Source organism: Stegostoma tigrinum, chromosome 19 (genome assembly GCF_030684315.1).
Source record: "Stegostoma tigrinum isolate sSteTig4 chromosome 19, sSteTig4.hap1, whole genome shotgun sequence".
Lineage (NCBI taxonomy): Eukaryota > Metazoa > Chordata > Chondrichthyes > Orectolobiformes > Stegostomatidae > Stegostoma > Stegostoma tigrinum.
The window spans coordinates 39,157,264-39,172,893 of NC_081372.1; the positions used below are offsets into that span (position 1 = coordinate 39,157,264).

General features: G+C 40.8%; 2 protein-coding genes across 6 annotated transcripts in view; one reads left to right on the forward strand and one right to left on the reverse strand.

Moving 5' to 3' along the window:
- Positions 1 to 15,630, reverse strand: part of spata2 (spermatogenesis associated 2) — a 157,406-nt gene that overhangs the window by 13,147 nt on the left and 128,629 nt on the right. The window contains exon 1 of one of the 4 annotated variants that reach the window (XM_048549837.2): positions 2,552 to 2,663. The exons of 2 other annotated variants lie outside the window; for them this stretch is intronic. The gene's annotated coding sequence lies outside the window, so the exon portion shown is untranslated. One more of the 4 variants, XM_048549838.2, reaches the window with a different exon arrangement.
- rnf114 (ring finger protein 114) overlaps positions 2,685 to 15,630 on the forward strand; it is a 28,319-nt gene continuing 15,373 nt past the window's right edge. Inside the window, exons 1-6 of one of the 2 annotated variants that reach the window (XM_048549843.2) lie at positions 2,698 to 2,766; positions 8,531 to 8,594; positions 8,706 to 8,752; positions 10,163 to 10,346; positions 12,455 to 12,605; positions 13,638 to 13,744. In XM_048549843.2, the coding sequence (XP_048405800.1) occupies positions 10,219 to 10,346; positions 12,455 to 12,605; positions 13,638 to 13,744 (386 nt within the window). In that variant the 5' untranslated portion in view covers positions 2,698 to 2,766; positions 8,531 to 8,594; positions 8,706 to 8,752; positions 10,163 to 10,218. Of the gene's footprint in view, positions 2,767 to 8,530; positions 8,595 to 8,705; positions 8,753 to 10,162; positions 10,347 to 12,454; positions 12,606 to 13,637; positions 13,745 to 15,630 lie in introns of both variants that reach the window. The other variant, XM_048549842.2, reaches the window with a different exon arrangement.

The window sequence follows — 15,630 nt, forward strand, 5'->3', positions numbered from 1 at the left end:
CAGATAAATGGAAAGGAAATTCAAAAATTAGATACTTGCTTTAATATTTCAGAAGAAAATTTAGCGTGTATCTCACTTAGCGAAGCCAGAACGAGCTGTAAAGTCATCCGCACTAAACGGACATTTTCATTCACCTAGACTACACTTCCTCTCACCCACCTTCCTGCAAAAATGTGATCCCTTACTCCCAATTCCTCCACTGCATCTGTTCCTAAGATGGGGAATCCCACTCCCAAACATCTCACATGTCCTCTTAATTAAAGGACCACAACTTCCCCCCTTCAGTGGTCAAAAATGCTTTCGACTGCATCTCGTGTTTCCCGCACCTCTGCCCTCACATTTCATCCCTGCGACAAAAGCAAAGACAGGATCCCCCTTGTCCTCACGTATTACCATACTAACCTCTGGATTCAATGTATCATTGTCTGCCACTTCCAACACCTGCAATCTGACCCCACAATCAAGGATACCTTTCCCTCCCCACTCCTATCTGCCTTCCATAGGGACTGCTCTTCTGTGACTCCCTCGTCCACTCCACACTAGCCCTGGCACCTTTCCCTGCAACCTCGTGAAGTGCTACACTTGCCCCTACACCTCCCCCCTCACCTCCATCCAAGGACTCAAAAAAAATCCCTCCATACCAGACAGACGTTCACCTACACATCCGCTAACATGGTCTACTGCATCCGCTGTGGCCTTCTCTACATTGGTGAGATGAAGCAGAGGCTCAGACACCACTTTGTAGAGTGCCTGCTCTCTGTTTCTGACAAGCGACAAATGTCAACTCCTTCCAGTCATAAACCACTTCAATTCCGCCTCATGTTCCCTGGATGACACGTCCAGCCTGGGTCCGCTCCTCCCACCTCACTGACTAATCCCCACCACTGCCTACTTGCATTCACCTATCACCATCCCACCTACCTTCCCCAGCCCTACCCCTCCTCTCTATTTAATTCAGAATTACCTTCCCAACCCAAAACATCAGCTTTCCTGCTCCGTTCCTCCAGCTCCACAATGTTATTTCTGACTCCAGCATCAGCAATTCTCACTATGTCTGATTTTCATTCAGTGCTTACTTTATTCATACTACAAGTATATGCAATTTATCTTCTGTGCCAAGTATAATTTCTGAATTCATTTCACAACTTGAAAACAATTAAGCATCTAATGCATAAATATGATGGTTCACAAATATTGAAGTAAACAACGCTTTGTGGAATTTCTGGTTGAATTATGTATAAATGCAGTTAACAAATCTAAGCAGAACACAAAAATTGTACCAGTCTGCACACTCATAATATATTTTACAATTTATGCACATTTTGTACCACATTGAGCAATTAATAAGAGCTATGGGAAAAGTAAAGACTAGATATTCTCTTTGAAGAGAGATGTGTGATCATTCAACATTCCATTTGTTACCAAGGACAATACACTCAATTACAAAATTTTGGCTTAAGTACAATTTATTAAAGTTGATTAATAAGATCCATTTCCAGTGTCAGTATTAAAGCCACTTCAAACAAATGAAAAAGTAGATTCAATTTCTTAAATTTAAATCAGTTTTGAAACATCAGCACAAAGTCAGCTATTTTGTCAGTTTCTCAGACCCTGAATATCTAGTCATTGGGCTTTTAGACTAAGTTCCCATAGGATGTGTTTAACAGTAGCCTTGAACGTAAGGGATACTTAAATCACTGTTCCAACTTTAACAACAAAACAGCACAAATTTATCCCAGAGATAGTAGGAGCTGCAGATGCTGGAGAATCTGAGATAACAAGGTGTAAAACTGGAAGAACACAGCAGGCCAAGCAGGAGCAGGAACGCTGACGTTTCGGGCCTAGAGCCTTCCGAAACGTCAGCCTTCCTGCTCCTCTGATGCTGCTTAGCCTACTGTGTTCATCCAGCTCTACACCTTGTTATCACAAATTTATCCCAGACTGTTTTGTGAGCAGTTCCCTAATCCGATTCTAGTCAGTTACCAAATTATACAAAGATACGCATCTCGGTATCTTGCAGCATCATTAACACTCGCCTATTTGTAGAATAGGAACACCAAAACCAGGTTCTGCGCATTCATACTCAACAAGTTATATATGGCATCAGGCGGCAGGTCACACTGATCCAAAAATTAACAAGATATCAATTTTAAAACCAGCCCTCCATCGTGTTACAAGGCATTGCGTATCAACTTGCTAAGTGCTCAGTTTAATACTGCGTTCAGCGGATGTTTCTCCTAAAGCCAAAGCTGCAGCAAAGGCTGCACTGATCGATACGTTTATGCAGTTCCAGCGTATATAAAAATATCATGCTGGCTCCCACACTGCGTCATGGCGATATCATACAGGCTCACCACCACTTGAACTGGAGTCTAATGAGACGCCGCCATCTTTGGCTCATCAATCAACACTTACATCTCAGTCAGAAACGTTTCAGCTCCATCAGGATTCCTGTCTTTTCCGCCATCACACAGATCCCCGGGGCCGTGTCTTATAGCGATGCTGATGGGGGGGGGGGGACGGGAAAGACATGGACATCAAACACACTCACCTTCCCCAAGTCGAAAGAACGCTACACCTGCTTGCCCTCTGATTGGTTCTCATCTGTTTCCGATCGGCGAGCTCTGGAAACCGTTGAAGCTCAGACACTGCGCCCGCGCACTACCCCGGTTGGACTCAGCGCCTGCGCACGCGCACATTACCGACGTTAGCCCGCTATTGGAGGTGGGCCCGTTTTCAAATTGACGTCTGTTCATCCAGTTTCTGGTATGTTTCTAATTTTGTTCCAAAGATTTGACAAAAAAATTCAATAAGTATTTAATTTTAATTCACTGGAGAGTTTATTTAAACAGAATAAGTCGTGGCTGTGAGGGCCAGCGTTATAACTTTTATATTTCCAGTCAATAGTTAGTCAAACGTTCGGCTCTTCATGCTAGCGCAAAATAAACACCTCTCATCTCTCCACTCTTTATTTTATGCAAAGTGTAGAGCCTGCTTTAGATACTTCATTGTTCACAATAGTGTTTGATACTTCTGTTTGGTCTGAGCGAGTTTTGTTAAGGGGTGCGCGCACTATCTAAACATTGCTACTTACCTAAGGTGTAAAAGTTTTGCCACTTTATGATGTGAACTCATTATCTACATTGGCACGGAGACTACACTTAATTAGCTGTAGGACTGTTCAAGACGTCGTGAGGTCGTGAAAAGCAGTATAGATACGCTAATTGTAAAGCTGGATGAACACAGCAGGCCAAGCAGCATCTCAGGAACACAAAAGCTGACGTTTCGGGCCTAGACCCGTCATCGGAGAGGGTTCTGAAATAAATAGGGAGAGAGGGGGAGGCGGACCAAAGATGGATAGAGGAGAGTATAGGTGGAGAGCCCAAGCTATGCCTGCCTCTTTGTAGGTTACGTGGAACAGTCCCTCTTCCGCACCTACACTAGCCCCAAACCCCACCTCTTCCTCCGCTACAATGATGACTGTGTCGGCGCCGCGACTTGCTCCCAAGAGGAGCTCGAACAGTTCATTCACTTCACCAACACGTTCCACCCCAACCTCAAGTTCACCTGGGCCATCTCCAACACATCCCTCACCTTCCTGGACCTCTCTGTCTCCATCTCAGGCAACCAACTAGAAACTGATGTCCACTTCAAGCCCACCGACTCCCACAACTACCTAGAATACACCTCCTCCCACCCACACCCCTGCAAAAATTCCATCCCCTATTCCCAATTCCTTCGCCTCTGCTGCATCTGCTCCCAGGATGAGGCATTCCACCGCCGCACATCCCAGATGGTGGCATTCTTCAAGGACCGCAACTTATCCCCCGCAGTGGTAGAGATCGCACTTGACCGTGTCTCCCGCATTTCCCACGACACATCCCTCACACCCTGCCCCCACCATAACCACCCTAAGAGAATCCCCCTCGTCCTCACATACCACCCCACCAACCTCCAGTAACAACACATCATCCTCCGACACTTCCGCCATCTACAATCTGACTCCACCATCCAAGACATTTTTCCATCCCCACCCTTGTCTGCCTTCCAGAGAGACCACTCTCTCTGTGACTCCCTCCACTCCACGCTCCTCTCCGACCCCACCACATCCGGCACCTTCCCCTGCAATCGCAGGAAGTGCTACACTTGCCCCCACACCACCTCCCTCCCCCCCATCCCAGGCCCCAAAATGACTTTCCATATTAAGCAGATGTTCACCTGCACATCTGCCAATGTAGTATATTGTATCCACTGTACCCGGTGTGGCTTCCTCTACATTGGGGAAACCAAGCGAAGGCTTGGGGACCGCTTTGCAGAACACCTCCGCTCGGTTCGCAATAAACAACTGCACCTCCCAGTCGCAAACCATTTTAACTCCCCCTCCCATCCCTGAGATGACATGTCCATCGTGGGCCTCCTGCAGCGCCACAATGATGCCACCCAAAGGTTGCAGGAACAGCAACTCATACTCTGCTTGGGAACCCTGCAGCCCAATGATATCAATGTGGACTTCACAAGCTTCAAAATCTCCTCCTCCCCCACTGCAACCCAAAACCAGCCCAGCTCGTCCCCGCCTCCCTAACCTGTTCCTCCTCTCATCTATCCCTTCCTCCCACCTCAAGCCGCACCTCCATTTCCCACCTACCAACCTCATCCCGCCTCCTTGACCTGTCCGTCCTCCCCGGACTGACCTATCCCCTCCCCACCTATACTCTCCTCTCCACCTATCTTCTTCTCTATCCATCTTCGGTCCGCCTCTCCCTATTTATTTCAGAACCCTCTCCCCATCCCCATCCCTGATGAAGGGTCTAGGCCCGAAACGTTAGCTTTTGTGCTCCTGAGATGCTGCTTGGCCTGCTGTGTTCATCCAGCTTCACACTTTGTTATCTTGGATTCTCCAGCATCTGCAGTTCACATTATCCCTAGATACACTAATTTGTGTCTTTCCCCACGTTTTTATATGTGCAAAAGTAGAGTTGCTGGAAAAGCTCAACAGGTCTGGCAGCATCTGTGAAGGAAACAACATAGGGTCACTGGACCAGAATCATTGACTTTCTCAGAACTGGGAAAGGGTCACCGGACCTGAAACGTTGACGCTGTGTTTTTTTTTCTCTTCACAGATGCTGCCAGACCTGCTGAGCTTTTCCAGCAACTTTGCTTTTCTTCCTGATTTACAGCATCTGCAGTTCTTTTGGTTTTTACTCCTATATGTACTTCGGGGCCATTCTCCTATGTCCCTTTCCTGTGCAAGAACATTGTGTCCTTTAAGCCAAGTTCCCCTGCACTATTGTCAGATGCCAGCACTTCTAGTGATCTCTGGCACCTGTGTTTGCGACCCATGACATTCCTTCCAAGTCAGTCTGTGTACTGCCCACCTACCAAGTCTCTTTCTCAGAATAAAAGACGTGGATGCATTGCTCCATGCCAGGATAATCCACTTGCTCTGAGCATGAAATCAACCATCTCAGTGCTCAAGATTGCAGAGTTCTGCCCAGAACTGCATGAATATTTTCTATGGTCTCAGAGTCTTGAAGTGATCTACAAAGTCAGTTAGAACCTGACATGCCTTCCTCAACAGTAAAAGACTTGTGACCACTTCCCAGTGTGTCGAATTCTCAGGGTAATTCCTTTCCATCCTGGGCTGCAAAATGAGATATTACGATTTGGTGCAATCATCTGAGACTGTATTTAAATAGCATATGTACAGTGAAGTCCTTCCAGGCCAAGAGACCTGGATTAATGTCCCACATCCTCCAGAGATGTGTAATAATATTTCTGAACAGGTTGATTAGAAAATATCTACAGCAGGATCTTTACAATCTACATATAAAGAGCCAATTTCCCCTTCTATTCTTTCCTTTCACATGGACACCAAAAAGGTGATGTGTTTTGATAAGACCAGAAGATATAGGAGCAGAATTAGACATTCAGCTCATGGCTGATGTGTTTTTCAACCCCATTATCCTGCCTTCTCCCAAAAACCCTGGTCTCCTTATTAATCAAGAACCCATCTGTCTCTGTCTTAAAAAGACCTGATGGTTGCCTCCACAGCCCTCTGAGGCAATGGGTTCCGCAGAGTCACCACCCTCTGGCCGATAAAATACCTCCTTATCTGAGTTCCAAAGGGTCATCCCTTCACCTGTGCCCTCAGGTTCTAGTCTCTCTTACCTGTGGAACCATCTTCTCCCCATTCACTGTATCCAGGTCACTCAGTGTCCTGTAAGTTTCAATGAGATTCCCCCCATCCTTCTAAATTGTATTGAGTACAGACACAGAGTTCTCAAATACTTCTCATTTGACAAGTCCTTCATTCCTGGGATCATGCTTGTAAACCTGCTCTGGGCTCCCTCCAATCTTTCCATAGGGCCCAAACCTGCTCACAATATTCCAAATGCAGCCTGATCAGTACCTTATTCGGTCTCAGCAGTACATGTCTGCTCTTATTTTCTAGCCCATTTGAAATGAATGCCAATATTGTATTTACCTTCCTAACTGCCAACTGAACCTGTATGTTAATCTTAAGAGAATCCTGAACTACGACTCCCAAGTTCTTCTGGGCTTCATATTTCTGAAGCCTTTGCCTGTTTATTCTTCATACCAAACTGTATAACCTCACATTTTGCCGCATTGTATTCCTTATGCCACTTCTGTGCCTAGTCGCTTAATGCGTCTAAATCCTTCTGCAGTCTCCCTGCTTCCTCAACACTGCCTGTTCCTCCGCCTATCTTTGTGTCATCTTCAACAATGCCCTCATTCCTTCATCTAGATTGTTAATGTGTAACATGAATAGTTGTGGTGCTAACGTTGACCCCTGCGGAACTTCACTAGTCACTGGCTGCCGTCCTGAAAAAGCCTCCTTTATTCTTACTGTCTGCTTGTCAGCTAATCCTCTCTCCATGCCAGTATCTTGCCTCTAACGCCATGGGCTCTTATCTTATTTAGCAGTCTGCTGTATAGTACCTTGTCAAAGGCCTTCTGGAAATCCAATTGATCACATCCACTGGCTCTCCTTTGTCTAACTTGGTTGTTACTTGTTCAAAGAATTTTATCAGGCCTGACAACCCCTTGGTAAAGCCTTGCTGACTGCACCCTGTTTTACCATGCACTTCCGTGTACTCTGCAATCTCAACCTGAATAATGCGCTCTAAAATCTTACCAACTACTGATATCAGGCTAAGTGGCCTATAGTTTTCTGTCTTCAGCCTCTATCTCTTCTTAAACAGGGGTTTTATATCAGCCATTTTGCAGTCCTCTGCTATCCTCCCTGACTCCTGGGATTCCTGAGAGATGATCACCAATGCCTCCTGAGATGCTGCTGGGCCTGCTGTGTTCATCCAGCCTCACATTTTATTATCTTGGATTCTCCAGCATCTCAGTTCCCATCTGCCTCTATAACTTGCTCAGCTTTCCCCTTCAGAACCCTTGGATGTAGTCCAGATGGTTTATCCGTCTTCCGACTCTTCAGCTACCTGAGTAGCTTCACCTTAGTGGTAGCTAATATCCTCACCTCTGGCCTGTGACTTTCTTGAAGTTCTGGTATGTTGCTGGTGTCTTCTACTGTGAAAACTGATGCAAAGTACCTATTCAGTTCTATCATTGTTTCTTTGTTCCCCATTACTACTTCTCTAGGCTTATTTTCCAGCTGTCCAAGAGCTACTGTTGCTTCTCTCTTACCTTTTGGATAGCTAAAAACTCTTGCAATCTTCTTTTATGTTGTTATCTAGCTTACTATCATGTTTCATCCCCTGCCTCCCCAACCTTATTCCTTCTTTAGTTATCCTGTGCTAGTTTTTGAAGGCTTTCCAATCCTCTGGCTTCACACTAATCTTCATTGTATGCTTTTATCCTGCCCCTGACTTCCCTTATTAGCAATGGTTAGTTGCCTGGTTGATATGTTTCTACTTCCTTGGGATGAAATTCTGAAATACAGATTACTTAGTACATGGCTCATAGAAATGTAGTGAGCATATATCAGCATGTTCACTAAAGTGTTCCTTCATGGCAGAAAGTCAGCTCAGTAAACATTATCCTCAAATTGAGGAACAGCAATGATGGTGATAATATTTGCTGAGCAAAAGAAATTCAAATACCTTTTGCATGATTTAAAATGTGTGTGGTTACTCTAGCCAATAAACTCTGCTCTAGGTGGAAGGGAATTATATGTGCTTGCTTTCTTCTGAGTCTGGTTTCTAATGATGCTTTCTGTGGTTTTGTTTATTTTTTGATGTTGTTGCTCTGCATAACTTCTTACACTATTTGCTGTGTTAATATTTGTTGTTGTGTTTTGGATGCAGTTAACTTCTGCAATAGAAAAAGAGCCTGTTACTTTTAAGACAATTTCCTAGATTTTGCTGCTCAAGTTGGGAGCAGGAGGCATAGGCCTTTTTGTTCCTACTTTGCTATTTGAAAGACTGGTTAGATAATTATCATTCTAAATGATTGTTTCTTCATAATGTAAGTAAAACAAACTACAGGTAGTTATTTACAAAATTAGAAGTACAATTCAAAACTTTTTTTCCTGTTTCTCGAGGCTGGGTGTTAATGCTCTGTTGGCATCCTCTTCATCACTGCTTCTAGTTTGTCTTCTTGAAAAGGTAAATGTTTTTATAGCCCTTATTCTTGCTTGTACAGAACATTTTGCTAACGTGTATGACAGTTGCTTATTTAAATGTCTAGTCTAATTTGCTATATCTCTAACCTCACAGATCCCTTAACAAGTCTTCAACAAGTTCTGAATAGAAGAGTCATTAAGGTTTGATGCTTTACCAATATTGCTGGAATTTTATCTTTAAGTCCTCACGAGCTTGTAATTTTCTATTTACTTTAGGGAGACCAATTGCAGGCTAGCAAAACATAAGTTGATAATTCATTTTTCTTGAGTACAATGGTTGTATGAAGCAAGTTAGTTGATCTTCACAGGCATCAAAAAGGTGACTGAGGATTGATCAAAGAGAGAAGTCTAAGTTCTAGGAAAATGGGCTTCGACCATTAAGAGAAAGAAAGGGGATAATTTGTCTTCTCAATCTTCAGTGAATGGGTCCTAAGTGAAAATGAAAGAATCAAAAATGTAGTACTGTTCTTGTTTTCCTTTATTCCTCCATGGGTTGTGGACTTGATTGACAAGGCTAGCAATTGTGGTTATTAATAAATTGCCTGTTAAACTAGGTAAAAAAGACAGTTAAAAGTCAACCATATTGCTTTGAGTCTGGAGTCACATTTCAGTAAGCAGGACAGATTTCCTTCCCTAAAGGATGGTAGTGAACAAGATGGGTTTCTTTTTACATAATTTATGGTAATTGTTCTGCTCACAGTTAATGACATGATCTTTAATAATTTAGAATTTCTTTATTAATTTCATATAAATTGCATCAGCTGCATTTGGGTGTTTTGAACCTTTCTTAAAGCATTAGTCTGGGCTGCCTCGTTACCAGTCCAGAAACATATTTCCTCTATGCCATCACCTTTCCCTAAATGGGGAAACCTTGCATCTTGAGACTATGTTGTTTCTGAGGTAACATCTGCCTGTGGCATTTTTTTATTTGTCATATTTTGTCACTGCATAAGTATAGTATACTTGCAACTAAATTAATTGTGTTTCATTATTGCCCCAAAGATGACATTTGGATGATTCCCATAAATGGACAATAATATGTGGTATAAAGTTGTTGAAGGCTACTGGCATTAATAGTGCAGGAGCCAAAAATCTAATATTAAATTGTATGTAATAGAATTTTAAAAGAGAAAAGAAACTGTAGGTTAAGTGCCAGTACATATCAAAAGGTGAATTTCTGCAAAATAAGCACTATGGTTTCACTTATTTTTCGACTTAATTTTTCCATAAATTGACTTCTACATTGTCAGTTGTTTAATCAACCTGAGCAAATTGCGTTGAACCAGAAAGAAAGATCAGTTTTTTTTCGCATTCAAAGAGGAATTTGGTGACAGAGTGAACAGATTCAATGAGTGTAAAGTGAAAAGGAAGCTCTTTTTTTTTCTCCTCTTCCAACTTTAAATTGAGGGCATTTTACACCGGAAGTGTTTGTGTCTCAAGAATGGTACGTAACAGCCGTGTTTCTCCTTCGAAACGAGAGGCGATGCTGCCTCATTTAGGTTGGTTGGTACAATTCGTTTAAGACTGATACAAGACCTTTTCTCTGACCAGGGTCCCCGCCTCCACGTGACGTTGCCATTAGCGGAAATAGACATAAAATATCAGAAATGGCGACGAACTATAAAGAAGACGCGTCACGTCACAAAGATACAGCTGGGAATGACAAAGAAGCTTTAACGTGCTCTGTTTGTTTAGAAATTTATGAAAATCCTATGCGCGTCGAGTGCAGTCATGTGTAAGAAAACATTTTGTATTTTTTTAAAAATTAAATCAGTTTGCATAGTCAAAGTTTGTGGGTTTAGTTTACATATCGGACTAAATTTAGTTACTGTTAAGGAGAGCTTAAATTCCTAAAAGTTCGGGTATTTTTTTAAGCGATGATCTTTCGAATGAACACCGTCGGCTGCAGTCTGCATAACATGGGTTAAGCTTTTATTATATATTGAGTTGCGGAGAATTTGGGCAACTGGAGCTTTTTGGTTCCTACCCTGCAAAGCATAACATCAAATATTCCAATTTGATCACTGGAATGACAGAAGTAACGTTAACCGCGTTATAATTAGATAGAGCATTTCAGATTAAAGTTTTATATAACAACCAAGATTTACGTGCATTGTAGTCAACATTTATAAAGAAATTAGTGTTTTACGGGATTCTTTAAAGGTCTGAACAGATTACTCGCTATGCCTTTTCCTTTCTTTTTTTTACCATAGAAGGTTCCTGTGCGACCCTGCAAACTGGCGACTATAGCCTATATATGAACTTCCATAATCAATAAAATTGTATTGTCATGTTTCATTTTCAATAGATGCTGCCCTGTCAAAGTCTAATCATTCATTGTAACACCTTATTCAGGAACTGTGTTATACTGACCTTGATTCCCTGAGATACTTTAATTTTTCTCTTCTATCTTTACCTTGGCATTTTTTTTAGTATTAAAATCCTGTGCTATTTATTGTTCTTCAACTATTGCATCACAAACATATCATCACACCAACATTAACTTGATTCTGCCATGGGAATTGAAATGTCAATCTGTGATGTCATTACACATATCATGGTGCAATTCTGTAACACAATGCTTTGTATTGCACACGAGCAAACACACTATGGCTATTTGCTGCGTATTCTCTTTCTTTTGCAAAATAATTGCTTCCTTTGGATTCTCTTTTATGTTCCCTCCCCCATAATTTACTCATCACTCACTCTTGATTTCTCTCCTGATCTCTCCTCTGCTACACACTCTCTGCTACTTTCCTCCGTTATGCAAACTTTGCTGCCCCTTTATCCATTACATTTTGTTCTCTTCTGTCACCTTCTTGCATCCCTAACAACATCATGACATTTTCGTTGTCTACCTCTGCCTCCTTACTCATTCAGCACCTGCCTCTTTCTTTTTTGCAGCTGTGCTGTTTCCATTCCCATCTCGATGAATTGTTGCTGCCTTACCCAGTCTCTTGCCTGTTTTCCCTTACTGCCTATTCTTTTAACATGCAAATTCAAAGAAACAATTGAAGAACTCATGTCCTAGAGATGTCTTGACTGAAGATAGTAAGTTGACACCCGTTATGCCAGGAGATAAACATTTCCATTCCATGCCTTTGTAGAAAACAATTGTTCATAGGCTATTTCAAAGGAAATCTTCTGAACTTTAGTTTTTCTGTTGACAACTCTTAACATCTGGTTTGCTGCAACATGAGTTTGGGTTCAATGCTGACTGGTCAAGGAGTCAGTCAAGAACTGTCTGCAGGCTTAGATTTCAAAGTAACACAACATATTATAACTTTGTGTTAAGTATTGTTATACATTGTAACATAGATACAGGCTCTGTTCTTATTATATTTGTTAAAGTCTAACTCTTTTTCATGTTTTTATGTCCATTTGCTGTCAAGACTTTGTCTCATTCCAGAAGGTTGTAACCCTGACCCCACTGTGTTATTTTTACTCTTGTGATGTACAGCTCCATACCATCATTGCAGGGTCCTGAAATCCTTGCCCAATACCTATCAGCAGAGAGAACTAGTGGTAAACTGAATTAGCTGTTACAGCTAATGGTCTTGAACAAATTTGTGATTTCGGCATAACCAGATTTGTCTCAAATGCATCAGTCTCTCCCTTATGTAGTTAATGCAATCCATAGTCGTCTTTTAACTGTTAATATTTTGATTTGAAGATACTTTAGTACTAGTTTTTTTTTAAATAATAAACTTTAAAATATGGATATTGGTTTTGGTTTCCTAAATTATATTTCTATTTACTTTAAATGGTAGTGTTGAAAGAATGGTTCGTCCATCTTCCATTAAATATTTAAGGTCAATAATTTCTAAACTTGTTTTTAATTAGATTTTGCAAGGCTTGCCTGCTTGCATTACAGAGGCCAAAAAAACCAATTTGTGCAGTGTGTCGTTCTCCCCTAAAGGGAGGAGCTAAAGCTGTTGAAATTGAGAGGAAACTAGAAGTAACTCCAACAAGCTGCAGTGGCTGTGGAACTCAGGTCAGTAGTAACTGCTAATGATGATGAGAAAAATGTTACATATTTTGGCTTATCCCTAACTGACTTCACAGTGCAGGATTTTTTTTTCTCCTGCTTGTGTCCAGGATACACAGAGTGGGTGCAAAAGGTACAAATCCATTTTCCATAAGATTGTGTGCAAAGATACTGAGCAGTATTCCTTATCCCCCAAACTGGTCAGACCAATACATTTGGAAAGGTTGTGGGATAAAGCTTTGATTTGTTAAAGGAGGCGTTGTATTTTTTAAAATAGCAGCAGCTTATTAGTTGCAACTTTCAGATAACAACAGTCAAAATCTCAGACTCCCAGAAAAGACCTTTGTGTAAAACTGCAGCTGGGCTTAAGTAAAGTAAAAAACATGGTTGTACTCTGGTTGATCTGCCCTGTATTTGAGAGAGCTACCAACGTCTGCAATATCAGAGTACGTTGTACATTACATAACTATTTTATGTTTCCTTTTGTAAACTATCGAGTAATTTTAAAAAAAACCTGTGACTGAGATGTCATTCGCACAGTATTTTATTGTAACAGTGATAAAGGTGCACTAGAGTAATATTAATATGAAACACTAAAACCTATTGAAGACTAAGGTACCAGTTAGGTTAGCAGCTAAATGAACAATTATCGCTAAAGGACTTGATGACTAATCTGGCATTCAGTCCACTTACAGCAAATGATGGGATACTGTTTAAGGGGTTTTGTTTTAAAAATAATTTGAACAATGCACTTGTATAGCATTTTCTCACCATCAGGCTGTCCAAAATGTATCACAGATAAATATAGTAAAACCAGTCATAAGTTGGCTTCCATTTGCTATAAACCTGCAGCTTGACTTTATCTACAAAGGCATAAATCACAGCAGTAATGTGCAGCACCAAGTGTCTGACTGAGTTGACACAAAGATCACACTGTACTTGACCTTGAAACTGTTGCTGAGAGTGTACAATTTCATTGTGCAATTTTTTTGCTTGTTTTTATGATTGATGTAGCCTTTCCAAATTATTCTTATTTAGGTTTATATGAAAATGTTGCGTTCCCATAATGCAACATGCCCGAAATACAGGGAGTTTATTTCTGAAGGTGTGAAAGCATCCATGAAGGATCAGCATCCCAGCCTTAGGTGACTATATTTAATTATTTCCCATTCCTCTTAACTGCATCTATTTGTTTTTGTTTTACTTTGAAGAATTAAAACATTTGAATGCAGTGCTTTTTAGATTGTATTTTGCTGTTCAGATATAGGTCAGCATCTTTCACTGGTCAAAATTCCTGCTATGTCCTTTTGGCTACGGAGCAATCATTTCAACTGAGTCATGAAAAATTTCAAAGACTGACTTAAAGTAAACCAAGTATTGATTTGAGCTAATGTTTCAATAGATGACCTTCAGAACTGAAAATGTTAGAGGTGGAATACGTTTTAAACCTCCGAGTGCATAAGTAGAGAAAAAGTCTGGGGAGGGTGTTGTGTTCTGGGAGGTAGTAAAGAACAAAAGGAAGTATGTGAGATACACTGGAAAGAAGAGGGATTAGATGATAACGTGGTAATGTGATAGGTAGAGAAACAAAGGTATGTTTAGAGGAGTAAATGGAAATAGAATCACCACCAACAATTATCATCTGAAAAATGGGGACAGAAGTTGTCATCATGATAGTAAAGTATGAACAATCAGTTTTTGACTTCCGTCATTTGACTTTCATGAACTGAAATGATTTACAAAGAACAGACTGACTTAAAATTGCCACAGATCACTTGTCCACAGATTGACTTCAGAGAGTTTGGCTCAATGTGGAATAATCAAAATTGTCTCGATTGAAATTAACCCTTGCATCAAAAAATGATGAAACAATTTGTGTGTGAAGAAACAATTTTTTAAATTTATGCTACATGGGATCACACTTTTTTTTCCCCAATTTGGACAATAAACTAGAATCGGTGTTGGATGTTGCAATCTTGCCTGATATTTTTGCAATATAGTCACTTGGAAAGATAACTTCTAGTTGTGCAAGACAATTTTGCTATTCATGCAATGAGTTTGATGCATAATTGAGTTAGAGTAGTACCAGCTGTTTTTGAGTGAAAGGAAAAAACTGCTTGATGACAACCTATTTTACATGTCTCCACGTTGTAAATAGATTGTCTAAGGAATTACAAATTGCGGATTATAGCGGCCTATTGCAAAGGTTTGTGTAAGTCTGTGTTCTTCTGTCCTTTGACCACCCGAGTGCTACTGTGAGGCAAAGGTTTGTGCTCTACCTCACTTCTGATGCTGTCTTAAAGTTTTCCTTTTCCTTTTCATTTTTAAAATTATGTTCTTAATTCTCTAATGTTTTCAGGTTTACTTTGGATGTAGCTTTTTTGCCCAGCTCTTTTGGACAATATGAACAGTGTTTTGCTTCTGCTTCCATTCTGCTTAACATTGTTGAAACTCTTTGGGCTTCTACTTTCTTTATCTATGTCCCACATTCTTACCTCCTTTTCATACACTGCTATTCTTCTTTTGTTCTGGTTACCTAGTCCCACATTGTACACTGTCTACTTTTTGAGCTGTAGTTTTCAGTATGTCAATCAGGTTAGAGCTCTGCTCAGTATGTTTAATGCCATAGGATGCTTTGCCATACCCTGAGGAGTGTTAAGACCATACTGCCTGCTAACTGGAATGGTCAAACCAGGGCTGAGATTATTGATAGTTTGTTTCAAGTAATTGGAGAAGCAAAGGGCAGGTAACAAAGTATTCTGGCGAGTTTTGTGCATTAATTTTCAAAAAAATCCATCTTAATTTATGGGACATGTAATAGGCAAATGGGGATTTATTATTATTAATTATGGCACAACATTTTGAAGGTGGTGATCAGATTGAATCAGAACATACTCTTCAGATGTCTCCCGATTCTGGATGAGTACGTTAGTATGCTGTCTGGGAATAAATTGTTGAAATTTCAAGAATATGACTGTTTTTATTAGATTTTGGTAATTGTGAAGGGAACGTAGAGTAACGTTTTTGATAT